Source organism: Cornus florida, unplaced genomic scaffold (genome assembly GCF_030987335.1).
Source record: "Cornus florida cultivar Cherokee Brave unplaced genomic scaffold, ASM3098733v1 CherokeeBrave_3.0.0_Hap2_Chr11, whole genome shotgun sequence".
NCBI classification, from domain to species: Eukaryota; Viridiplantae; Streptophyta; class Magnoliopsida; order Cornales; family Cornaceae; genus Cornus; species Cornus florida.
This window is the reverse complement of record NW_026775581.1, coordinates 73,039,524-73,065,468: the sequence shown is the minus strand read 5'-3', so window position 1 is coordinate 73,065,468 and position 25,945 is coordinate 73,039,524. Positions and strand designations below refer to the sequence as shown.

General features: G+C 33.7%; 2 protein-coding genes across 16 annotated transcripts; one reads left to right on the top strand and one right to left on the bottom strand.

Moving 5' to 3' along the window:
• The first annotated feature begins 360 nt into the window (after positions 1 to 360).
• On the top strand, positions 361 to 6,125 carry LOC132286575 (uncharacterized). Of its 15 annotated transcripts, none has more exons than XR_009472811.1 (10): positions 564 to 903; positions 1,060 to 1,348; positions 1,680 to 1,742; positions 2,004 to 2,046; positions 2,999 to 3,063; positions 3,294 to 3,410; positions 4,159 to 4,287; positions 4,702 to 4,956; positions 5,123 to 5,196; positions 5,518 to 6,125. XR_009472811.1 is itself a non-coding variant. In XM_059788930.1 (10 exons), the coding sequence occupies exons 1-8, from the start codon at positions 773 to 775 to the stop codon at positions 4,931 to 4,933; spliced, it is 888 nt and encodes a 295-aa protein (XP_059644913.1). In that variant the 5' UTR covers positions 568 to 772; the 3' UTR covers positions 4,934 to 4,956; positions 5,123 to 5,144; positions 5,518 to 6,125. The 15 variants fall into 15 exon arrangements, 5 of the variants coding, with proteins under 5 accessions (XP_059644909.1, XP_059644913.1, XP_059644912.1 ...); XR_009472810.1 differs by having other exon boundaries at positions 5,452 to 6,125; XR_009472813.1 differs by having other exon boundaries at positions 565 to 903; positions 4,702 to 4,789; positions 4,883 to 4,956; positions 5,123 to 6,125.
• A 146-nt stretch (positions 6,126 to 6,271) lies between these two features.
• LOC132286574 (glucan endo-1,3-beta-glucosidase 5-like) lies at positions 6,272 to 15,299 on the bottom strand. Its single transcript, XM_059788925.1, has 2 exons — positions 14,098 to 15,299; positions 6,272 to 7,452 (listed from the first exon to the last, which is right to left on the bottom strand). The coding sequence occupies exons 1-2, from the start codon at positions 14,439 to 14,441 to the stop codon at positions 6,315 to 6,317; spliced, it is 1,482 nt and encodes a 493-aa protein (XP_059644908.1). The 5' UTR covers positions 14,442 to 15,299; the 3' UTR covers positions 6,272 to 6,314.
• Between the last annotated feature and the right edge of the window lie 10,646 nt (positions 15,300 to 25,945).

The window sequence follows — 25,945 nt, the reverse complement described above, 5'->3', positions numbered from 1 at the left end:
TTAGTCACAGTTGTAGCTTGATTATAGCTTAGCCCTAGTTTAACTTGGCCATAACCCTAGCCTATCTCAACTTGAATTTCATATGCAATTCCATCTTCGAATTATCTAATTGTAACGGAGATGCACATTAGTAGAATGAGTTTGAATTTGTTTGTATTCTTTTTTACCATTTTCATGTAAATTTGTATGTTTGTACTTTGTAGTCCTCGTTCCAGAGGGAATGGTCATCTTTACTTTCAAACATCATTATCGATTGCATCAAGCATACAAATAAAACTTGATTATCTAAGAATTGATTTAGACTCTAACATGCCCCGAGCACTAACTGGGAAGCACGAATAAAGCTCCAAAACACTCTTGCTCCATGACTGTTACAAGCTCAAATACCACTTGCCTAGTTCTTTTACGACCCTACAAATGGTATATATCTAATTCTTTGAGTTACAAAAAATATTTCCATATTTATTTAGTGCAGGTGAAAGTGAAACAAAGGATTATATGCACTCCATGATATATCGTCAATTAAGGTCATAGGTGAGTTCTGTATTTTTATTTTTATTTTATTTTTTTTATTTTTGTAGGCTTAAATATCATTTTGCCCAATTATTTTAGTACTCTTTCTCAGCTTGTTTAGTTCTCTTGTCTCATCATATATACACACATATATATATATATATTTTATTTTTATTTATTTATTTTAACAATATACACACAGATTGTCTTAATGGAAAATGATAAAAGCCACTACTGTGTGTCTAATTAGGCGTACTTGATGAACACAGAGGTTCCCACACGCACACATACCCACAGATGTTTTAGCATGGAGAAACATATAAGCGAGTGGAAGGAAGCATCTTCTACAGAGATCTCTTGTTCTCATGAGGTTCAGAATAATTGGATCCAGTATGTATCTCATTTACACTCTATCCTACATCTTCTATACCTTCAATTTGATTATATACTCTATACTACGTCTTCTATACCTTCAATCTGATTATATATATGTATATACATGTGTTATATTTATTGTACAATTGTTTTGGGTTTCAATTAATTTAGGGCTCAGGACTCGCTCAAGGGAAGATTAGTTGCTGAAGATGATTTCACATGGCAATTACCCAATTCAGAAAAACAGACACCCACAGCAGAGGAGGAAGAAGAAGAAGAAGAATGTGGAGCACTGAAATATGTGGGTGGGGTTGATATGAGCTTCTCAAAGGATGACCAATCCATTGCATGTGCTACCCTTGTTGTTTTGGACCTCCAAACTCTCAATGTTGTCTATGATGATTACTCTGTTGTCAGGCTCCAAGTCCCATATGTTCCTGGCTTTCTTGCCTTCAGAGAGGTTAATTCACAAACCCTTTTTCTCCTTTTGTTCCAAATACCAATTTTAGGGATTTTCTTCATACCCAACATTTGCAGAGTTTTCATTTTTCTTTTTATTAGTAATTGTTTATGTACGCATATGCACATGTGTATGTGTGTTTGTGTATTTGTATTTGATTCCCTCATATTGCAATACGTACTTGCTTAGACTTGGAAACCAGAAAATGTGGCTCTGGACTCGGAGTATACCTATTACGCAAGAATTGAATCATTTTGTAGATGGTATAATTCATACAAGTGACCGGAGATACATTTGTTTGATATATATTGTTTGTTTTTCTTTATTTTAGGCTCCTGTTCTTCTAGAGCTATTAGAGAAAATGAAGAGCAGTTCTCATCCCTTTTACCCTCAGGTGCTTGCTTTCTTTTGCTAAATTTAGTTTACTTGTCTTCTATATGCTTACAAATTGAATCCGATTCTTGTTGCCAAACTGTAATATGTGTAAATTAAGATTGGCACTCAATTTTATTCGATAATGTTTTTATTTAGCACTGAAGTTTGTTCAAAATGTACTTAATTATTAAAATTTTCAACCTGCTTTCACTACTTATTTTTCTAGTATATCAAATTCATGTCATTGGTGCTCTAATACTGGTTTTCTTACAAGTGTTAGCAGTTGTTGATGGTTGATGGAAATGGGTTGCTTCATCCTCGAGGCAAGTATTTCAACGTGGACATGAATATCTGCTTGATGCTCTTTGAAATAGTGCTTATTGCATTCTTTAATTGCAATGAGAACAAATTTTCATTTATAACCGTCTTACTTGGTTAACGAAAGGAAGTAGCATATTGTATACAAGACTAGGTTCTCAACTATGTTTTTTAGATGCATTCCTGTTCAGTTAATGAAGAAAAGAGCTCTTCTTTTGAATACGAAAATTTGGTCACGGAGATAGAATTTGTTTATTGCTTTGTATGAATTTACAATGAAAAAACTCTTGTTTGTTATAAGATCACTTAAGGAAATTTCAGTGATAAATTTGGAGTCGAAGAAAAAAATATTATATGGACAACATAGAGAATTGATAGTCATACAAATAATAAAAAATAAAAAATAAAAAAACAGCAATTACTTGTTTGTCATAACTCTTTTTATGTGCAAAATTTGGTCACATCATATGTACATATAACATGACAAGCATTTTTTTTTTTTTTTTTGTAAAGGAATACTTAGACTTATACAAATTTTAAATTTTTTAATATCTATTAAACATATATATATCGTTGCTATATCCTTGTCATATCTGTTCCTGCTTTTTAAGAATTTGTCATATTCTCGTGTATGTGTTGTGTCAGTCATATCTGTATCCTGAATATGTTATTTCATAGTTTCCGATTCTTACTCTGTTTAATCAAGAAGCTATGGAGAAGATGCGTGTGGAACTTTTACAAGTTAAAATTAGTTTTCGATAAAACACTATATTGAATCATCCTTTTGTATGGTGCTGAACTTGGGGACTGTTGTAATTATACTTGACGATGAATTGGAATTACAGTTTAATATATACTGCTAGTGCTTACTGATTCATTGCTTCTATATGGTACATGATTTTGTTACCTGAATTTTCTCCATTAGAGAAATTTATAATTATCCAGTTTCTTGTTTAGGCTTTGGTTTGGCTTGTCATCTGGGCGTTCTGGCTGATCTTCCTACCATTGGGATAGGAAAGAATGTGAGTTTTGATTTTTCCCTGTAACTTCTTTCATATTGAAGATAAATCCTTAATATATTATCTCTCTTCTTTGAATAGTACTATGAATTCTAGTGATGTGGTTCGATATCCCTTTGGCTGTGAATTGTTTGTTGATATGACCATGTTACCATGAATTTAGTTAAAAAATACTTTTTTAAAAAAATATATTGAAAATAGCACGATAAAGGTTTAACTTTGATATATGACAGTTGCATCATGTGGATGGTCTTACCCAATCTAGAGTGAGACAGCTCCTTGAACCAGAAGGAAAGCTCGTGGAAGATATTATTACTCTAAGTGGTGACTCTAGGCAGACTTTGGGAGCAGTAAGTGATAGAATATGAATTATTGCTCTCCTTTAGACTATAAATAAAATCTCAACACACTTATTATGAGCTAGAAAATTTTCATAAGACAAACTGCCCCAGGTTTCCTGATTGTATTTTAATCTAAAATATTTCCAGACGTAGCGCATTTTTCACTCTTAATATATTAAATGATAAAGAATTATTGTGTGATGTCTTCTGTTGTTCAGAAGAAGTATATGTAAATGACTATATCTGCCTCTCAAGGCCTTGCCGTTGTTCTCCTAATCTGGGCAAACATGCCATCAGTTTGTGAGGCCCAGTGCATTGACTATGCCATCAGTATGTTATGATGACAATTTGATATTATCACGTTAATGATGTTTCTGGCAATTAAATTTAAAAAAATAGGTCCAGTTTATTTGGAATATGGACATAATAGAGGGAACCACACGATTGTATGAATATGATGTCATTTTTTGTCGTCTTTCTAGCTTTCCACCAGATATTCCTTCATTCTTGCAGTCATACTATCAACTTAATACTGATAAACTGTGAATTCAACACCAGATGGTCATACGGTCATAGTATAGTTAATGATTTATTGATTTCAATCACCCAATATCTCCCACATTTATAGTACAACGTATAAGCTGTGACTCCATGCTTTTGCTTTCTAATGCCAAAGGACATCTGGTTAGTATATTCATGCCAACTTGTCTTGAGTTTCAAAGTAAAGCAATGTGGTTCTTAATCAAATTTTACGCAGGCAATGCGATCGACTCAGGGCTCGTTGAAGCCAATATTTATTTCAGTTGGTCACCGAATATCTCTTACTTCCGCTGTCAAGATTGCTAAAATGACTTGCAAATACCGTGTGCCAGAGCCAATCCGGCAGGTAATATCCTATACTTTTGTAAGCACTAAAAATTGTTATTTTGTGGTAATATTTAACATAGACCCTTCTACACTTGGTTCATCATTATTTAACCCAAAAGTGTGGCTCAAAAAAGGCAAGGAGAGTTCTCAGTTTGTTATTAAGCCTACATTTTCCCCCCTTATGTAACATTTGAAATTGACATGCTATAGATATCTCCAAAAGAATATGTATGTTCGTTTTGATCACTGTCATTGATCCTTCATTACTGGTCAAAGAATATGTGATAGGTAGGGATGACAAGATCTGAACCAGTGACATAACTTTCGACATTAGTCGAGGCTGCTGGGACGAATGGACAGGATGTAGACCTATCTTTTGAAATTATTTGTACAAGTGTTTTCTCTTATTTTCAATCTTTCTTTTTTTCCCTAGTTGATACCCAAGGAATTGTTTGCACCCAAGAGGAGTCGTCTCATTTTCAAGTCTATATTCACACATTTGACAATGAGAACTCCTACCGGTGAACTCAAGAATTCCCCTAGTTTATTCTTTTTATTATATCAAAGATATTATAATTTTTAACCCCATTTTATACTTTCGATAATTATTGTAGGCTGATATAAGATCAAGAGACTACCTTCGGAAGCATCAATGGGTTTGTTAATACAATGTAACTGCACTTACTAGGTTGGTTGCCTTTTTTTTTGGTTCTTATCATTTCATTCTTTTTGTATTGATTTATTTTATAGAAAATAAAATATAAAATAAAAAAATAAATCACATATTTTTTACTTCTCATTTTCTTGTCACTAATAGACTAATGACTCTAACATTTTTGACATTTCATTTGCAGCTTGCAATACATGCAAAATAAGGTGATATGCCCATTTTTTTATGGTAGAAATGCCAGCACATCAATGGAACTTGGTAGCTCTACTTCTTTTGCACAATTTTAAAACAAAAAAGAGTTTCATGCATATTAGGTTCTAGTGGCAAGATTTTGTGTATCAATCATGATATCATGATATCAACAAGATTGTTAACTTTATTTTAAACATATAGATATATGTTTTGCTCCAGTGAATGCATTCTTAGAAAAGCATAATATTACGCACATAGTTCATCACTTTTTTTAATGCTTTCACTTATTGAGGTTGGTCCTATGTGTCATCTTTCTCCAAGAACTATACAGCTCGACTAAACCTTCAATGCTCTGCTGTCTTGGAATGCTTCTAATCTCAATGGTAGGAATCTGGTTGCTGTCAGCAACAAACTCACTTGAGCTGCTGCCATCTTCTGCATATATTCGGAAAGAAACAGGAGGTTTCATAAGAATGAGTTCAAGGATGCTATCACAATCCAGATGATCAAGTGTTGAGATCCAGACTGCTCTCAATTTCCAACCTAAATCACTCTCGACCCAACAATGGATGCAAAGAGTCACACCTCGGACTGCTACAAAAAACACCATCGGATTTCAAAGTAGCACTATCTAATTCAAAATTTTCACCCAATTGTTCCTGAATGAGTTTTGAGACAGGACGGATGCAGTTTAGTGAAGCTGTTTTTATTTATAGTTTTGATGGTGCAGTTTTGCTACTACTGTCGAGTTCTGTTTCTTTGTTCTCTTGTTGCTGTTTTGTTCAGGCTGTGGTCTTTGCATTAGCTCTTTTGTTTTGCTCTTTGATTGTGCATAAAGGGGGGTATGCCCCCCTCTGGAGTCCTGTACATTTGTTTATGGTTCTATACAATCTGCTTACTTGCCAAAATACAAAAAAAGGCATGCAATTAATTGACATTTCTTGTATGATTTAAAGGAGGCACTAAAGTCGATCGCATAGACTTGCTCAATTCTATACCACCAAATATAAGAGTCCATTTCAGTTTGTTGTGGCTAGTTTTTTATTTGAGTGGGACCCTTTTTGGACTTGCTCAAAGCAGCATCTGCTTTTGACATTGAATAGGTTCACGAAGTAATCTGCTTAACAACCATGCAAGGAGATTGCAAAAATAAAATCACACGGAGTATATATTTAAATTTTATATCAAGCACCAAAAGTCACAGAAACTATCAATAACGACATAAAGATGAGCATGCTAAAATGTTTATAGAGAAGCCCAATCCTACCCGTCACACCTGAACTCACACCTGAACTAAATGACTGGATCATGATTTTAAATTTGCAATTTCCAGTTGATGGATCGCTAGTAGTGACAACCGAAAGGTTGGGAAACATGCAGGCAGTATCAAGTTGGTTGTTCTGCTGATAGTAACTGTTGAATGCATAGGAAATGTTGCCGCGGGCATCTAGATTTGCGCATGATGTCCCATAACCGAGACTGGTGCAGTCAGCATTGGCGCAAGCATAGCTCACACTGAGGGCCACTTGTGGGTCATCCAGGCTTGCTGATGGCAACATCACACACCATTTTTGGGCCAGATAAGCAACGTTGCTTGCTGCTACCATACCTCCCGAGTTTGTTGTCCCTAGGCTGAGATTGTATTTGGGCTGCCCATCGTAGCCAAATATCCCCCAGTGGCGTTCAAAGTTTCCTGGTTGAATGCTCTTGGCATCCTCATCAATGAGGCTAAATAAGTAGGCATCGACTTGGCCAGGTCTCATTGGGGTCCCTTTACCAGACGAAATGTGTGACATGAAGCCTTGGTTGAACCTTTGAGCATAAACCGGATTCGCATTTTGATCTCCATCAGTAGGCCATCCAATTTCTCCAACAATTATGGACAAGTTTCCATATCCATTAGTTTGCAAGGCCCACACAAGCGTATCGTAGTTTGCATCAAACACATTGTCATAGATTCTTCCATTGTCATTGATGCCTGGCGAATAGCCATCAAAGAAGGCAAAGTCAACAGGAAAGCTGGGGTCATTGTATAGGCTTATGAAAGGATATATGTTCACAGTGAAAGGAGCTCCATTATCACTCAAGAACTTAACAATCTCCACCATGAGGTCATGAATATCTGGTCGGAAGTCGCCAGTAGAAGGAAGGATTGTTGAACTCTGATATACATCAGCATTGAGGGGTACAGTGACTTTCACCTGATTGCCCAGACCAGCCTTTACAAGGGCTGACTGAATATTTTGAAGAGCAGGAAAAGTTGTCGTAAGGAAGGTTCCATTGTATGCTGACAGAAATGGTTCGTTCCCAACGGCAACATACCTTCAAAAACAAAATCATTAGTTTAACAGAAGAACAAAATCTTGTATAACACACAAAGAAACTCATGTTATGCCATACAGAAACAAGATTCCTTAATTTCTTAATACTTTTAGAATGAAGGAAAAAAGAGTCGGGTAAATTATAATAAGCTCCCGTCACTACCAAGTTTGCAGTTGACAGTTTGCCAACCACAAATGTTATGATTCTCCAAACTGAAAAAATTAACACAAAATCATTGACAAGTAAGAATTGATAATCCACAAAAGTCAGGATTAATTCATATATGATCAGCAGTTTAGTCTGGATTAATTCACTCAGATAAAGATAGCAAACTTCAGAAATTAGAAATTGATAATGAGCTGCTATGATAACTACAAAATTAGCACTACTTGCAAGAATGTTCAGAATTACATGAAAATTTTCTCCAGGAACTCCATTGCATTGGAATATGTAGTGAGTTTTGATTGAATTCAGGTACATTATCCCACAGAACATGATTTTATAAATTATTTTTTTAAAAAAAAAGAAAAGAAAGATAAGTGGATTCTGACATGCCATGAGAAAGTTCTATACTATCAAAATAATAATAATTACTTAATGGCTACATTTTTAAAACGAAGAGAAAAGAACTATGATCAAAATAGTCCATAAAAAGATGGGAATTCCACTTTGCAGTAATCAGATTCTCTCCCTCACACACATAACGCCAACACACATCAATCCATCTACCTACTTATCCATCCATTTCTCTACAAAAATATATATCCATCTATCCAACCATTTTTCTATATAAAGATACACACACATGTGCATCCAAACACATTTATAAAATGGATGTATCTATACAGATGTATGTGTGCCTTTTTGGATGTCTTTACAGGCCTGAAATTAGTGAAACCTCCCTTGAACAAGAATTTCCTACTCCAGTTCCAACTTTTGCTTGTGCTTGTAAGCAGCACATTCCTTTGCAACATGGCATGTGGAAAACTAGCCATCAAACAAACACGAATAAAAGAGAGAGATGATGACACCAGCAAATAAGATGAATGTTGAATTTCCAGAGCTTCCAGATTGAAATAGTCTGTATGCTAATCAAAATGGGAGTCCATTTTAATTAAGGGTATGGGTTACTATGATAATTTTGAAGGCATGGTTCAAAGATTCGTTGATCAGATATAATGGAAGCGTTACCAGGAAAAAGTATTGGTGTTAAAATCAAATTCAAGGTAAACGATGAATAGATAAAGGAATGTCTCTTTTCACCAATATCTTTTTTCATAGTAAATTTAGGAAAAATTTGAAGAATACAACTATAAAAAGAATCTAGGGAAAATAGCATTCAGGTGAAAATTTGAGATATGGGTTCAGAGAATCTAGTATAATTTGGAAAAGTAGGACCAAATAAGCTAACCATATAAAGTTAGCCGTTGGCTAAAATTTAGTGAAGGTAAGTATGGGATAAATACTAATATCCTTTGCATAATTGACTGAAGTAACAAAGAACCATTATAGTTAAACTTAAGAAACCACTTCAATGCCAGGCTTACGCCAAAAAATGGATGGGAGAACGACAAACCTTAGATTATGTAATGTTGGGAGAGTCTCTCTACCTAGGAAAGAAAGAGAGCACTGGAACTCTTTTCTGATTCCAGGAAGATAATGCCAACTAATCTTGTACAGATTAGTTATACATTCCCAAATGCATCTTCAAAGATGTTGTACGAATGTTTCCATATAAACAAGAATTGTACCCCAAACTTTGTACTTATTTTCCATGAAACCAAATCAGAAGCTGAAATGGTGCAATATCAAAGCTTTTCTCTCTCTCTCTCTCTCTCTGTGTCTGCTGTCATTAAAACCAGAAAAACTTACAGCTATATAAATAATACATTTAGAAAGTCCTACACCAACTAGTAAAAAAAAAAAGTCCTACGCAGAGCAGATAAATAGTAAAAGTCAGTTTGCCAATCAGACTTGATATCCAAAATACCAGCGCCATTAATCACCCAAAATCTTTTCATGTGTAAATAACCAGAATGTAGTTCCATGATGACAAGTTATCTTTTCCCAAAAGGAAATAAAAACTTAATGCAAATTTTTTTATAGTAGTAGGTAAGTTGGCACCTTTATGAAGCAAATGCTAGCTTAACATCAAAGTCATCTATCAAAAAAAATTCTACAAATTTAAGAAGAGGAAAATAAACAGAGTATAAATGATATCAAGAATTTGACATTTCAAGTTTTTGGCCAATTTGTTCCCCATACAAAGTCTCCAATATTTGGGGTATCCAGGTAAACTTCTGGGTATTGTTTCAATTTCAACAAGGACAGAATGTAACGGTAGAGTTGACATGTAAACCTTCTATAATGTAGCAGATACTTGAGTTGACGAAAGGTGTGTGATTGACATGGGATGAAATAGAAATACACAGCGACAACAGAATTCAAATTTCCCTGTAAACCTAGAAGGGAAAGGTAAACTCTCTCACAGAACACTTGGATAACACTCAAAAACAGAATGGTCATGTTCTCCACAGAGACCAGAGCTTTAACTCAAATTCTGAGTGCCCTTCTCAAATCTTGGCAAAGTATCTGTATTCTTATGATGATTATGACTTAGGTATGGGAGAAAAAGACAATTTTGCTGGATCACAGTGCTTTAGAAGCCGTCCTTTTTGCATTCCCATCAACTTAGTCAACATGGATATCTTATTTTAAAACACTTTCAATCACCACATTTTTTTGATAAAAGTGAAAAATATGGCTTTAAAATTTGGTGCTTGACTGTACTTTGGATATTTCTGACCATTACGATCAATGTTTCCTCGGAACAATGTCCTAGTAAATATCTTCGCTGACTAATCTGTTCTCAGATCTAGATATTGCGTTGCAGTGATCAAGGTCCATCATTTAGCACATCTAAGCAGCGTGTTTGAGAGATCTTGCCGTAGCTCCCCATCCTATATTTCACACAACCAATGTCTATTTTAAATTTAGGTTGGGATCCACAACAAGAGGCTCTGTGATGCGAAAGGTAGATTTCTTCAATAATTTGTGCTTAGCAGTTTCATGTTGGCTTTCTTCTTAGATCATTTTACCAGTATTTCAAGTAGCAAAATTTCAATTCACAAACACACCACAAGCTCCTAAGTAGATCCAAACGCCTATATGAATATCATTTAGACCACAAATTGGGCTAGAATATAACCCAAAGCATTATGCTTGTGTTATCATTATGATTTTAGTAATCTGCCGATCAGGGTCTATTCTAAACCACCCAACTTAACGTTTATCCATAAAAAATGATAATAAATTAAAAAAATGTCCTAGTTATAGCGTGACAAAAACCTTGAAGCAATACAACTACAAAGTGGAAACTCAGACAAAGACCATGGTATAGTTTACACAGATTCTTGTAGGAAAATCAACCAATACATATGAATTGTACTTCGTGCGATAAAAGTAACCAACCTTTGTAGTCTTATGCATTTCTGGTATTATTACATCCATGCCAAGTGTGGTGAGTCCCAGATAGTGTAACTTTAAATAGGGGTACTGACCGTTAAAAAAATTACTTTCAATTCAAATTCTTTTTTTTTTTTTTTTTTTTTTTCCATTAATATTTTTTTCGTTACTTAGTGGTGAGTCCCAGGCTAGTGACCATGGTATAGTTTACACAGATTCTTGTAGGAAAATCAACCAATACATATGAATTGTACTTCGTGCGATAAAATCATAAAAGTAACCAACTTTTGTAGTCTTATGCATTTCTGGTATTATTACATCCATGCCAAGTGTGGTGAGTCCCAGACTAGTGTAACTTTAAATAGGAGTACTGACCGTTAAAAAAATTACTTTCAATTCAAATTCTTTTTTTTTTTATTTTCTTCCATTAATATTTTTTTCGTTACTTAGTGGTGAGTCCCAGGCTAGTGTAACTTTAAACATGAAATTTGGCAATCTAACTTTCTACCTGTTGTAGGATCTATATCTCGGATATGTTTTTTTGATATTCCTATCATCTAATAGAATGCTATTGCATTGTGTGGTTGCTTGAGAACTACGGAATTTCCTGTTTACTACATTTGGAATTGTCTGCTATTCCAAGGAGCGTGAGTGAGTTGTTTGCTTGTTGGAGTAGGAGATGTGTATTGAGAATTAGGAAGGCTTGGGATGCCCCCCTCATAGTGTTGTGGAGCATATGGCAGAAAAGGAATATGCCGTCTTTTAGGGTGTGGAACACTCTGCTCATAAATTGAGGCAGTGATGTTGAGCATGATTTTCTTTGGGCATTTGTAGTTCCATCTCTTTTCATTTTATTCTTTTGTAGAGTACCTGGATTGTATCTCCCTGTGATATTAGGAGGTTCTCTCCTATATGTTTCATGTGTACTTGGGATGTGCCCTATAGTGGATTATCTTTTGTGCCCATATAAAAAAAGATAAAATTGAGAAGGCTATGGTTGAAAAATACCCCACCCCCTCTCTTTTTCCATTTTACAATTCTCAATATAGAAAAACTTCGAGTATAGAGAGAAAAAAGATGAGAGGTGAACATAGTAAAGAAACAAAACATGTTCGGTTAAGAGGTCAACTTAAAGAAGTAAATAGAGTTTACTTTCTTAAAAATGTAAAATCAATCAAACTAGCATCTTAAATGACTTTGAAAATGAAGATGAGGTAACAACATTCCACAGAAATTCTTTTGAGCTTAGTGTTCTAAATACACTCTAATTGACAAACTGGTAGTATGGTCACCCATTGAGTGGCAATTGTACATCTAAATAAGTGTATAAAATAAAAAGTAATGAGATCCAACATAATAGAGCTATTAACTCCGACGCTACTCAAAACCAATGGTCTTATGCAAAGAATATTTAATTGCTTCTGCATAAACAAAAAATAATTATAATTTATATGCAGTAGCCTCAAAACCAAAAATTGTTCAAATTCAAGGACTATGTCAGCTGCAATTCAGTCTCTTAGGGATTTAAAAATAAATAATGCCAATTGGACCATAAGATGCTCCAGTCCACTAAGTACCTGATATGGATATTTTGCCTTCTATAGGTAGGAAAGGAGGAAGACTTTTCTTAAGGGAGTGCAGTCAGTCAACAATTGACTAACAACATTAATTTTTATTCTTATTTAATATACAAATCTCAGCCACATTGCAATACACCGTCATAATATCATTTTTTAAAACTATCAGTGAAAAGTACGGAAATTAAAACCCCAAACTGTAAAATTAATTTAATACAAGTAAAGAATTCAAATAATTGATCCCATAAAAGCACAAATATTTCCCAAACAACTGAGAAACTTAAATCAATTGAAACAAAAATCCAAGTGTTAAAAGAGTGAAGGTATAGTTTGTTAAATTTATTTCGACTTAATTTTAATCAGTTAGAACTTTTCTATCACTTTCTGATATTAAACATTGACCCACACTTTACTTCTCAAACTATTTCAGGGGTCACTTAAAGAAGGGCTAGCCCAGTGCACGATGCCTTTGTCATTTCGGGGGTCACTTATTATTAATTTAAACCTCTTTCACCCTTACCAAATAGACCCATCTTTTATAAATTCCACTGCAGCAACCATGTCTCTACATGCCCATGCTTGTGGGACTGAAAGAAGTGAGTTTTGAGATGCAGCAAATGAAACATAATTACATATCCGTATATATCTCATAATCTTAACTGCTGGTTTAGTGTCAATTGAGAATAGGACTTTTGATGGAAGTCATAAGATTCATGCATAATGACCGTGGATCTAGGAAACTATTTACCAGGGGAAATAAAGCTCTGGTGTGTCCTTTTCAAAATAGAGGAGGTCTTCACATGAAAGAAGGTAAAAGAACAAGAGTTCATGCAAGTGTTTATCAAACTTTTCATTTGAACTGGACGCGATGTATAAATTCTAGTGAAATGTGCAAGTTAATAGGAAAAAAAACCATAAAGAATCAGCTGGAGTGGTATCACCTCTGTGTAAGAGGTAGAGGTTTAAGTTCAAAATTCAACAAAGTAGGTACTTTTCTGTGTTGTCTACTTGTCTTACCTATAAAAGAAAGGGCTTTTGGTCAAAATGTCCAACATAGAACTTTCATCTCTTATCTTATATTTGTCTTCCTAAAGGGATACTCCGTATTCATTTCTGATTCCTGGGCTACGGTCTCCGGTCATACAGTTAGGCATCAAATTCTCCAGCCATTATGGATTTGCATGCATCTCTCGGTATTTTTCTTGTATGATAGAATACAGAAAGCTAATTGGCCAAGAAGGAGTTTGGGCAGCGCGGGTTGGGTATTAATTAATTTCATCGAGTAGCAATTACACACTTCTAACTAAGTACATGGAGCAAGAAGAAATGAGGTTCTTCTGCACATACAGCTACCAAATCCTAATATTACTCAAAGTACAAAATCCAATTCATCATCATTCACTTCACAACTAGCAAACCACAAACCATAGTGTTCAAATTTGTCAATGATTATATAAAGCTGCAATTCAGTTCCATGTTCAAATTGGACCATACAAGCATCATATATATATATATATATATATATATATATATATATATATATATATATACTTTGGAATAAAAATAGCAGCAGGTATGGATAAGAGATGGAGAAAGCAATCACCTTATGTTGACAGAGGAGACATGAGCAGAAACATTCTTTTCCACCCATTTCTGAGCAGCACCCACACTGTTGGCTAGTGTGTATAGCATGTCATTGGGTATCCCAACCATGACCTCTAATCCAGAATTACTAAGAGCATTCAAAGTGGTCGAATCGGCGTCGAATAGCTTAACCTTCTGAAACCCATTGTCCCTCAGAAGCTTCACCACAGTTGCAGGAGGCAGAAGGTGGGTATCTTGTGTTCCCCAGTTTGCTCCAATCCCATTCACTGAACCCACCACCATAAACACCAATACTGCAACCACCACTCCATAACTCAAACCCCAAAACCCCATAAACCCCATAAACCCCAACCTTTATCACAACTCCTAAAAAAACGCAATACTTTGAGATTGACTGTTAGGGTTTTAAGAGAATCAAAACCCAAAACAGAGTGCTTTTACAGTAGGGGTCTAATTCCAAAACAGCCTTCAAAATGAAGGGAATTTGAAAAATATAATCGAATATTACGGTAACAGGGAGCGAGAATTTCTAGATAGGAACATACCAAAAACAGATTACATGGAATTAACTAATAAAGGACCAAAAAAAAAAAAAGAAGAAGAAGAAGAAGAAGATGAAAATAGTGATCCTAAAAGCTGAAAACTTTGCCCACAAGAAAACAAATTGGACGGCGACAAAAAGTCATGAAAGAGAAAGTTTAATAAATAAAAAAGGTAACTTTGTTGAGCTGTGAAGCTATCTGGATATTGGTTTTTTTTACTCTCTGAACATGGGTTTTTTGGGGAAGAAGAAGATAAGAAGAAAAGTCACCGAAAACCAGTCATAAAAGAAAGCTACAGCTTTGATATATGCTTTGGGGTTATAGATTTGGGTTGAGAGAGATGTCTGATGAAATCTGAGATTTTGAATGATGGATGAAATTATCCACTTAATTAATCTTATTTTGGGTCTGAATCAGTAGGCCTATTAATATATTCTAAAGTCTAATCATCTAATATATGTATACTGTGTGTATATATATATAATATTACTAATATTTTTGTATGTGTTCTCAGGTATGTATGAAATGATATGATATTAAATTAAATCAGCCGTTTGCCTGTTTATTCTGGATGATGAGGACAAATGAACTGTCTGGCGTCTTTATATCATCAGTTTCGATTTTACCAGAAGACATGGCGATTGTGAGTAGTACTAACTTGTGTCTGATATATATGTATCCAAACAGACGCAGGCAACGGTCATTCAGTTACATTGTTTGTCTGCGTGTCTAATTTCTTTCCTGGACTTCCAATGTTTGTCTGCGCACGTGTCCACTTTCTTGCCTGATATTTTCTTTTTTCCAAAAAAAATATATATATATATATATTTGAATAGATTCATGTGCGTTACCTAAATACATAGTATTAATTATTGTAAAATTTTATTAGTTTCAATAATTATATGAAGATCAAGTTGTTTTAATTTTTTTTTTACTATCACATTTCTTGTTTATTATAAAATATTAGCGTTAAATATAAATACTTCCAACAGATTTAATGATCATTAATTTGTATTTGACGTAGAAATTTTTTTTTTCCTAGATACATTGATCTGGGAAGTCGCTAGCTCGATGTTTGGTATGGATGGTACGGGGCTGACAAACAGTGGACCCTATGTGAATGTTAGCAAAGGTAATCGCTGCACGTAGCATTCATATTGGGAATGAAAATGGGCCCATAGCTTGAAAAAATAAAAAGCAACTATGTATCTAGAAAATTGCAACAGCTACTTTTTTTCTGCTATTGCAGCCAATCATGAATGGCCAGCACCCTGCGATTCCATCTGATGGCATTACAGGACCCAAGAGCTAGCAAAATCATCACGATTCTGATGCCCTAAGGTACATCTAAGGTTTCAGAGTTTCACTTATTTATAAAAATGCCACTGTCAAGCACCTGGACTAATAATAATAATAATTATTATTATTATTATTTTAAAGATAAGAAGTGTTAAAAGTTATATTAATAAATATAGAAAGTCAAAGTTTGACACTTTAAAATTTATTAGAAACAATTATCACTAATTATATTACATTTAAAACCTCTTAAATCATCCATTCAAGTTGGGATTGCTTTAAACTTCTCTACATATTCAATTCAGACAATTTAATCTATTTAAGTCATCTGTTAGCTTGTGCAACTAGTTTGATTTAAGTTGCCTAGATAAAAAAAAATGTCTTTCGCGTTCCATAGGTGAAATATCTATACAAAATTAAATCCATTGTCACTGTGGGGACTAGTGCAAAACTTAATCAATCCTAAAACTCATTAAATCCACACTCAAATAAGCCTCAATTGTTTCGATTCAAACCTAAGATATCTCTTTAAAATAGTATTAGGTCTGTACTCAATGTGGCTTTACCCTTAATAAGATCAGTGGTGGAGTCAAAAATTTAAGAATTATTACATATAAATGGTATTAATGACTCATATTTACTATTTAATATAGTTAAAGTCTCATAATTTTGAAAAAATAAAGTTAACCAAAATACTGACGTGGATATCAAAAAACATTATTTATTCTCACTGAGGTATCATATTTAGGCACATAAATATCACTTTTTGTACACAGAGGTACCACTTTTATTCTGGGCATAGAAATATCACTTTTATTCACATAGATACCATTTTTTGCCTATCCGGTATCATTTTTTTGTGCAACACAAAAAGTGGTACCTAATGACAAAAAGTGATACATGCATGCACAAAAAGTGATACATATGTGCCTAAAAATGGTACTCAATTAACAGTGTTTTTCCATATCTTCATTTTTTTGAACTTATGAGATTTTGACTCCATCAAATAGTAAATATGGGTCAATAGTATCATTAATATGTAATAATCCCAAAAATTTATTCCAGTGGGAGTAATTTGGGCCTTCTCGGCCCAAGCCCGATACACGCATGCATGGATGAAATCTTCCTTTCAAAAAAAAAAATTAAATGGTAGATTAATTGTGTATTAGTAGAAAAATTAAGGATCGCTCTTGAATTTGGAGTTTAATAATAGTTTCTTTTAGAATATCATTGAGTTTCTTTTAGAACATCATTGAGTTTCTTTTTGAGAATTTCTTAAGTTTTCACTCCGAACATTTTTATAAATACTCAAATTTGTACATACAATAATAACTTAACATGAAAAAGTTCATTGAAGACCGTTGTTTTTACGCTTCATGCGAACTCTAACTCTCATTTTATATTGTGTGGCTCAAATTTTGCCACTTTTACACTCTTGCTCTCGCATCCGTTTCCAGTCCTGCTTAATGTTACTTAAGTTCCCACTGAACCACCACGTGGCTTTGCCACTGAATAAGATTCTCTAAAACATATGCACTAGGAATTGGATTCATTAATTCTTATAGAATTGGATTCATTCTTTCCAGAATTCACATTTTTCAAACATGGTATAAACTAGATGCTCACTCGATGTCAAATACTCAATTGACACTCATCCTTATTCTTAGTTTTAGAATATACTAGGGTATCATCTACAAATACCATCTCAAAACTGATCTAGGTAAGCTGGGCTCGAACACTCAGTTCATCAAATCTATGAAACTTGATGCTGCATTTTTTATGTAACTTGATTAATTTTACAATTTAGGTAGACATAAAGAAAAGCAAAAATGGATATAATTCTTACGACTCAATAAAAAAATGATGCGACTCTAATTTTAGAACACCGAATTCAGTATTTCCAAACATACGCAAGAGATCATCAACGGAGGATATACTTGTAGACACTCACCGAAGGGTTGGGACTCTATCACCAACCATAGGGCCACTAAATTTGTCCAGTGAAGGTGACATCAATAAAAAATTGTTACTTGAAATGCACATCATGAAGAAATATGACAATGGTGACCTTACATGGATATGCACTGAACAAATTACTAATTTAATATTACAAAAAAAATGGAGATGCATCCAACAAAGCTAGCATCTGAGTCACCATTCATCATATAATTGAAGATATCGATATTATTAAAGATACTTTTGTCCCTTCGAATATGGAGAAACACCACTCCTTTCTATTAAAGTAATTTATCTTTGCTTTTGTGAAATAAAATATCAAACATGTCCAACCATTCATGTTGGCCTTAACTTAGTTTGTAACCCAAGCCTTTTTTTTTTATTTAAAGGTGAAAGTGTGTATATATATATAGGCATCTTCCTAGTAAGGTCACCCTCATACTTGGATAGTCATTTAAATCAAACTATTCACATACATGGCCAAAAAGCATCCCACGCGTATCTCTATCTCATCAATGTTCTAATTCATGAAAATCTAAGAAGCATTGATACTTTTATTACCTAATTTGTATAGAATATTGACAAATATTTGGTACTTCTTATATGTATTCATAATTTTTAATTATGTTTTTTAATTTTTAACATGCATTCGATATTTCGACCATGTATTCAATAATTTTCAAATAGGGTTAAGTGTAAAAAAAAAATCATGTAATATAAGTTGTGTACAAAGAGTCCCTCTTTCTTAAAAATGTGCATTTTAGTTTATAAAATAAAATAAAATAGGAAAAAAGAAAAAGAAAAAAAAAAAGGTGCAAGTAAACCAATCTGATCACTTTTTGGTTAAAATTGACAAAAATAAACTTAAAAACCCTAATTTGCCCTTTTATCCCTATTATACCATTTTCTAAGGGACTATATCACAGCCATAACTACCATCCCCAACCCCACCACCACCACCATCCTCACCACCACTACCACTTGGTGCCCGATTACATCGGTGGTGTGCAATCATGGTCTAAGTTGGCACCTCCAACGATGATTGTGCCGGTAGTGGATTTGTTGATTGCCTATAAGTGAAGTCGGCGAGATTACAGAGTTTCGACAACCATGGTTTAGCAATTAGTTTAGGCTTATGGTTGCCGACAGTAAAGAAGATGGCGAAGGGAGTGCAGCAGGTTATGGTTGCCAATGGTGAAAGGTATCGGTAATTCTCAAATGCTTTGACCACGTAATGTCATAATGATGAAAATAGCCCTTAATATAAACTTGAGAAATTTTAGGTTTTATTTTTCTTTTTAATTTTTTTAAAATAGAACTTTAATTATTATTATTATTTTTAAATTACACATCGTTAAACTGATATTTTCATGACAAAAATACCCCTTAATTTAAATTTAAGAAAATTTAGATTTTCTATAAAATAATTTTATTTTAGGTTTTCTTTTTCAATTTAGATTTTCTATAAAATAATTTTATTTTAGGTTTTCTTTTTCTTTTTAATTTTGAAAAAAATAAAAATTTAAGAAAATCCTTCCAAAGTATTTTTATTTCCTTATAGATGCACCATTGATTTTTTTTTTTTTTTATATAAATAATTTTTAATAATGCTACTTCGATTGAGTTATTTGTCATTCTTTAAAAAATTATATTAAGAGACTTTTTCATTATTATAACATTACTTTGCAACAATTAAATATTTCAGAGGTTATGTCAAATTGAAAGTAGAGGGAGTTTTTATGCTAACATTTGAATTATTAAATAATGTTTAATATAAGCATTTCACTTGTTTTTAAATATGTTTCTTGAGGTGCATGTCCAACTAATTTTGTCTAGCTACTCGGACATATATTTTATACTCATGTTTAAGTATTATAGAGTTTAAAATTGATATATATATATATTCAACTGAAATTGGTACTTCACCTCCTTCCAAAGACTATATATATATAATATAGACAATGATATATAAAAAACAAGCCATGGGTACACTGTTGGGATTTGTGTGCCCTAGCATAGCAAATTCTTATTTGGATTGTAAAAGTCATGCTTCCTTATTAGAATATTATTATTAAGGCATTATACAATTGGTGAATGGAATGTATTATTTTTTCGATTCAATATGGAATTGATTGTGTCCACTTGATTACAATATATATTTATATATGTATGTAATAGCTATTGATACTAAGTTATAAATTAGTAATCATAAATGGTTCAAAATCAGTAATTATAGATGAACATTTAATTAATTAAGACCTAAACCGAGTCCATGATAGGTTGAAATATATTGCGAGAGCCGTCGTATGCAATTGCTCTCTATCACAGTCATGACTTTTGACTCTCAAGCATGAGAGAAGTATAGACTCTTTTATTAATTAATAATTACTTTGATTTATTTGGCGGATACTTCGGGATCCTTAGACCGACACTTTGGGTAGTTATGTAATTAATAGTTAGAGGGTTATATTCTCAATATTTGCATCAATGCTACTTGTATTTATTTTGTATTGATTATGGTTGATCACAAATTAAATTCGAACGCCTTCATATGTTTTACGCAAAATGTTTTCTATATATTTATTTAGTAAATTATTATTTTTGTCAAACAAATATTTTATTGTGATCAAGCCAGAAATATTCAAAGGTAACAAAATAATTATATTAATTATGTTGTCGGATTTATGGTTTTATAATTCGATAAATAATTATGCATAGAGGGGTTAAAGTGCAACATTGACTTAGAGATTATTTACTATTTAATTGGAGTGCAATTAATTTCTTTTAGTGGAGTAGAAATAAATTTATAAATTAATTGAATTGGATCCATGGTTTAATGGACCAGACCAATTATTAATTTATAGTAACCAAGAAAATAGTAAGCCCAAAGGATTCTCACCCATAACCCAAGTAGATATTGGAATCCTATTAGAATTAAGATATGTTAATTATAGATTGAGAATGATTTATTATTTCCTTTTCTTATTTTTATGTTGCCTATATATACATGGGTCCATGTATATTTTAGGGTAGACTTTTGGAAGAAGAAAATGAATATATTTTTTCTCTCTAGTTTTTTTAGGGTTTGTTCTCTCGTGTAAAGGAGGCTACCACAAGCCTTGTCTCCAAGGTCATTCATCGAGGTATATTGGTGATTCCTAAAGGGGAAATTACTATCAACAAAAAGGAAAAAAGGATCTTGCAAATGGATCTACAATAAATAAGAACATTCACTTTAGATAAAAGATTTAAAAGTTTATTCAAACCTTTGATGTAAGTATTCAATCTATTAATTGAATGATACAACATATTTTATTTTTGCATAAAACTTGTCTCTATGTGATAAATCATGATCTATGTATGAAAATCACTCAAAAAGTTTTTAAAACTTGCATGTTTCTCAACAGTGGTATCAGAGCTTGGTTTGATTCATTATTAGAGATCATGTTTTTATGAAAATCATCATTCATGGATCCAATTTATATATGCCTATATGTATATTTATTGATGTATGTTGATGTATGATTTAGTATGTTGATATATATTGATACATGATGATGATGTATGTATAATTGTGAATGGATAATAATGTATTTTTTTGGCTATGGATGAAGCTTATAGGTTTAATGTAATTTTATCTTTGAATGAATGTAATTAAGGCTTTAATTTAACCATTAAAAAAATTCAATGACGTAATTTAATTATTTTTCATTGTATTTCATATGTATAATTAATTTCAAAGTCATGTAATCTCCATCAATGAGTACTATGAAGCTTTAAGAAGGTCCAAGAGTACTTAATAAGGTCCCTAGAATTTTCTGGATTTTTTTTTGGATTTTTCTAGAATTTTTTTAAAAAATTTAGGGATTTTTATTAATTTTTTGGATTTTTGGCAATTTTCTGGCGACCGGAGCATCATCAGTGGCGAGGGCGGCGCCGGAGGAATGCAATTGGATCTAGTGCGGTGCGGTATACCAGTGTACCATGCACCCGGATCCACAACCGTTGGATTAAGGATGCGGTTGAAGGATCATGGGAAATTATCCCATTGAGCGCAACAATAGTGCAATCGACGCCTTTAATCCAGTTGGTGCGTGGTCCTCACGCGTCAGCAAGTTTGACCACTTTGACCAGCTCTTGTCAGCTCGTGCCACGAGCCTGTTGATCTCCCCAGCCCATGGGAACGCGCTACAGCACCCCGAGGCACGTGCTAGTGCGTGCAGGTCCCTCCAGGTGCGTCCCAAGCACTATTTTGCTTTTTCAAGCGCGTACCAGCTTCCTACAGGGGTTTACAAGCCGTTGGTGGACACTCGTACAACATGAATAGTATTTCAATATTAAAAGCTGATTCCATTGGCCATTTTATTTGCTTTTGTCGGTTGTTTAATTATTTATGTGATGCATAGAATAATTAATTGCTGATTATTATTGTTCATGCATTAGATCCATGATTTTTTATTTAAATGACTTGATTTATATTAATTAAATTATAAAAATTGATTGGATTTTATTACTAATTAATTAGAAGGCATTTATTGGGAAACGAAAAATTATTTTTTGTAAATTATTTTTAAAGTGTGCCTCAAATTAAATATTAGTAAATCATTTAAAAGTTCAGATATTTTTTAAATTTAATTGGATTAAAATCAAGTCGTTTTGCATGCATTAAATCATGAATTGAAAACCTTAATTATAAATAATTAAAAATTGAGTAGGAGCGGGGATTTTTATACATTACCCCATAGCCTTCGTTATTATAACATTGTGATTAGATCTTTAAAAATAAGGCCCCACGTATGATTTAAAGAGTCTAGATTGCAAGAATGTTGGTCTCACGAAAATATATTTATTAAATGTCCATTATAGTTAGATCTTTAAAATTAAGGCCCCACGCATGATTTAAAGAGTTTAAACTTATAATGACAATATATTTAATATTTGTTTTTTTGTTGGAGCATTACTAACGTTATACACTCAATCTAAAATCAATAGTATTAGCTCCCCAACGGAGTGGTCTATACTAGGTGATTTTAGGAAGGCTAAATAAAATCGGGAATTATTTCATATATAGATAAGGCATTATCTAAAGAAATATGGAAATAATGAGTTTTTCTTGTCAATATCAATAATGAACTCCGCCAACTTGATAAGTTATTGGCATATTGATTGTTCGATTTTTCATGCAATGTGGTTAAGGGACCCACAATTAATTAATTATTTTATTTTGCATGATTATTTTTATTCACCCTATTTATTGTCTGAATGCTTTTATTTTTAGATTTATCATGACTAGTACATTCAGTCCACTTGCAAACATACTAAGAGAAAATCGATTAACTGAACCAAATTATACCGATTGGAAAAAGCAACTAGATATTGTACTCACATATGAGGAGTTCAATTATGTGCTTACTACTCTCCGACCTTCTCCACCTTTGCTTGAGGATCTTCCTGGGAGCATGAAGTTTTTAAGAAGTGGAATAAAGCAGATGAGATGACTAGGTGTTACATTCTTGCTTCACTCTCAAATGTGCTCTAAAGTCAACATCTTCATTATCTCACTTCTGCAGACATCATGCTTAACCTCAAGGAAATGTTTGGGCAAGTTGGTAAGAGTGCACGCCAAACTGCTATGACAAACTTCATGACCACCAAGATGGTCCAAGGTACTCCAGTTCGGGATCATGCTTTAAAAATGATTAGTTTTCTAAATGAACTTGAGATCCTTGGATACAACTTGGATGGTGAACTTCAGGTTGACATGATTATCGCTTCATTGCCAGACTCATTTAACTTTTTTAGGGTTAATTATTCTATGAATAAGCTTGAGTACTCACTCGCTGAACTTCTAAATGAGTTGGTAACCTTTAAAGGGATAATTAAAAGTAAGGGTGCATCTATCAACTATACTCAGTCTGCTAGACCATCCACTTCTAGGCCCAAGAGGAGGGGCAAAAAGAAGAAGAAGGATGGTGCCCAAACTATGCTTGTGCCAAACAAAATGATCCAAAAAGATAAGGGAAAGAAGAAAGTGCGGGTTAAAGGCGAAGGAAACTGCTTCCATTGCGGTCAACTGGGTCATTGGAAACCTAACTGCCTAACATTTTGCACGCAAGGCAAAGGAAAAGGTATATTCGTTGTTGAGGCATGCTATGTGGTTGAATCTATAAATTCATGGTGCATAGATTCTAGAGCCACTAATCATGTTTGCAATTCATTGCAGGAATTCCAGAAGTCCAGAAGCCTCAATGAAGGAGATATATACTTGTATATGGGATCTAATGCCAATGTGGAAGCTAAAGCAATGGAAGTGGTTTATATGCAGCTTGATAGTGGGAGGAGTCTTATTTTAAAATATTATCTTTATGCGCCAAATGTTAGGCGCAATTTAATTTCAGTTTCTTCGTTGGTTTGCAAAAACTATATTTTTACTTTTGGAAAAACTGTTTTAATTAAATTGAATGGTTGTGTTATAACTTCTGATGCATTGAAAGATAGTCTATACATTTTAACTCCTATCTCATATCAAATGCAAAATTATGAATTAAATGCAACTTTATCTAGATTGAATGTTAAAAAAAAGACATTTTTTCCAAACTCATTGTATTATTGGTATCTATGATTGGGTCACATCAATCAAAATAGGATTCAAAGGTTGGTTAAAGAAGGTTTATTACCTTGTGAGGCAAAGGAGCCTATGCCAACTTGTGAATCCTGTATTGAAGGAAAAATGACTCGAAAGGCTTTCTCAGCCAAAGGATATAGAACCAAAGAACAATTAGAGTTGGTGCACACAGACGTGTGTGGTCCTATGAACACCCAAGCGAGATGAGGGTTTAAGTACTTCATCACTTTCATTAATAATTATTCACGTTTTGGATATATTTACCTAATGCGACACAAGTTTGAAGCTTATGGAAATTTCCGTGAGTTTCAGGTGGAAGTGGAGCGTAGATTAGGTAAACTTATCAAAACACTTTGATCTGATTGAAGAGGTGAATACCTCTTAGGGGAGTTCAAGGATCATATAGTTAATGAGGGTATTGTGCGCCAGTTATTGATGAGCGTTGAATATTGTATATTCGAGCCCCTAAATAAGCATATGTTAAGGCCTAAAGTAGTACTTCTATCCATAGTTAGACTGATTTATGTTTAATATGTGTTTGTAGGTACTTTCCCAGAGAAATGGTTAAAACCGGGACTTTATGATGATATCGAAGCTTACAGAGTCGTTGCCGATCATCCAGAGCAAGTCGAGAGCTTAAATGGTGAAGTTTAGAAGAATTTAGAATCCAAAGTTCGAGCCCAAGTCATGAGGCTCAAGCCTTACAAGTCAAAGAAAAAAAAAAAAAATCAACAAGGCATTAAAGCTCGAGTCTTGTACCTTCAGGCTCGAGCCTGAACAAAGGGTGCTCCAACCTGACCATAGGGTGCTCGAGCCTTGACCCTTAAGCTCGAGCACAATGTGTCAAAATTTGAAGAGTTGATTTCCAAACTCCCAAATCTCGTGCCTCAGACCTCGTGCCTCAACCCAAAGAACGAGCACCATCCATTGAAGCTCGAGCCTTGAGAACCAAATGCTCGAGCCTGGTACCTAGTGCTTGAGCCCATGAAGCTTTGATCAAGCAATGGTAAAAGATTTCAATCCCAAGAATATTCTAAGTGTTGAAGAAAAAGACGCTTCGAAAAATAATTGAAGAAATTTGGCTAAGTATCAAAGTGAAGATGGAGCACCAATTCTTGAAGCTCGAGCATCAATCCAGAGAAGCTCAAGTCTGTTCACTAAGCTCAAGCATGAACCTTAAAGCTCGAGCCTTTGTTCCTAAAGCTTGAGCCTTCCATGACGTGTTAGATTTAAGTTACGGGAAAGTTCTCTTTTCAAGCTGTATCTCATTTCAGATGGGCCAGAAGACCTAAAAGCCCACCGAATTCTTTTTTTCTTCTATAAAAGAAGGCTTAAGCCTTGATAGAAGAGGTCCAAAAATTGCAAGTCTTTTTTGCCGTGTGATTCAGAAGGCTGACTGTGGTGGCTTTTAGGGTTCCCACAACCTT

What these genes read in the sequence shown, in the direction of transcription:
- LOC132286575 (XM_059788926.1), top strand. Translation starts at nt 773, where the DNA reads ATGAACACAGAGGTTCCCACACGCACACATACCCACAGATGTTTTAGC. An exon ending in GCTTTCTTGCCTTCAGAGAG is followed by an intron (nt 1,349 to 1,679) that starts GTTAATTCACAA and finishes TCTTTATTTTAG; the next exon opens with GCTCCTGTTCTTCTAGAGCT. An exon ending in TGGGTTGCTTCATCCTCGAG is followed by an intron (nt 2,047 to 2,998) that starts GCAAGTATTTCA and finishes TTTCTTGTTTAG; the next exon opens with GCTTTGGTTTGGCTTGTCAT.
- LOC132286574 (XM_059788925.1), bottom strand. Translation starts at nt 14,441, where the DNA reads ATGGGGTTTATGGGGTTTTGGGGTTTGAGTTATGGAGTGGTGGTTGCA. An exon ending in GTCTCCTCTGTCAACATAAG is followed by an intron (nt 7,453 to 14,097) that starts GTGATTGCTTTC and finishes TTGTTTTTGAAG; the next exon opens with GTATGTTGCCGTTGGGAACG.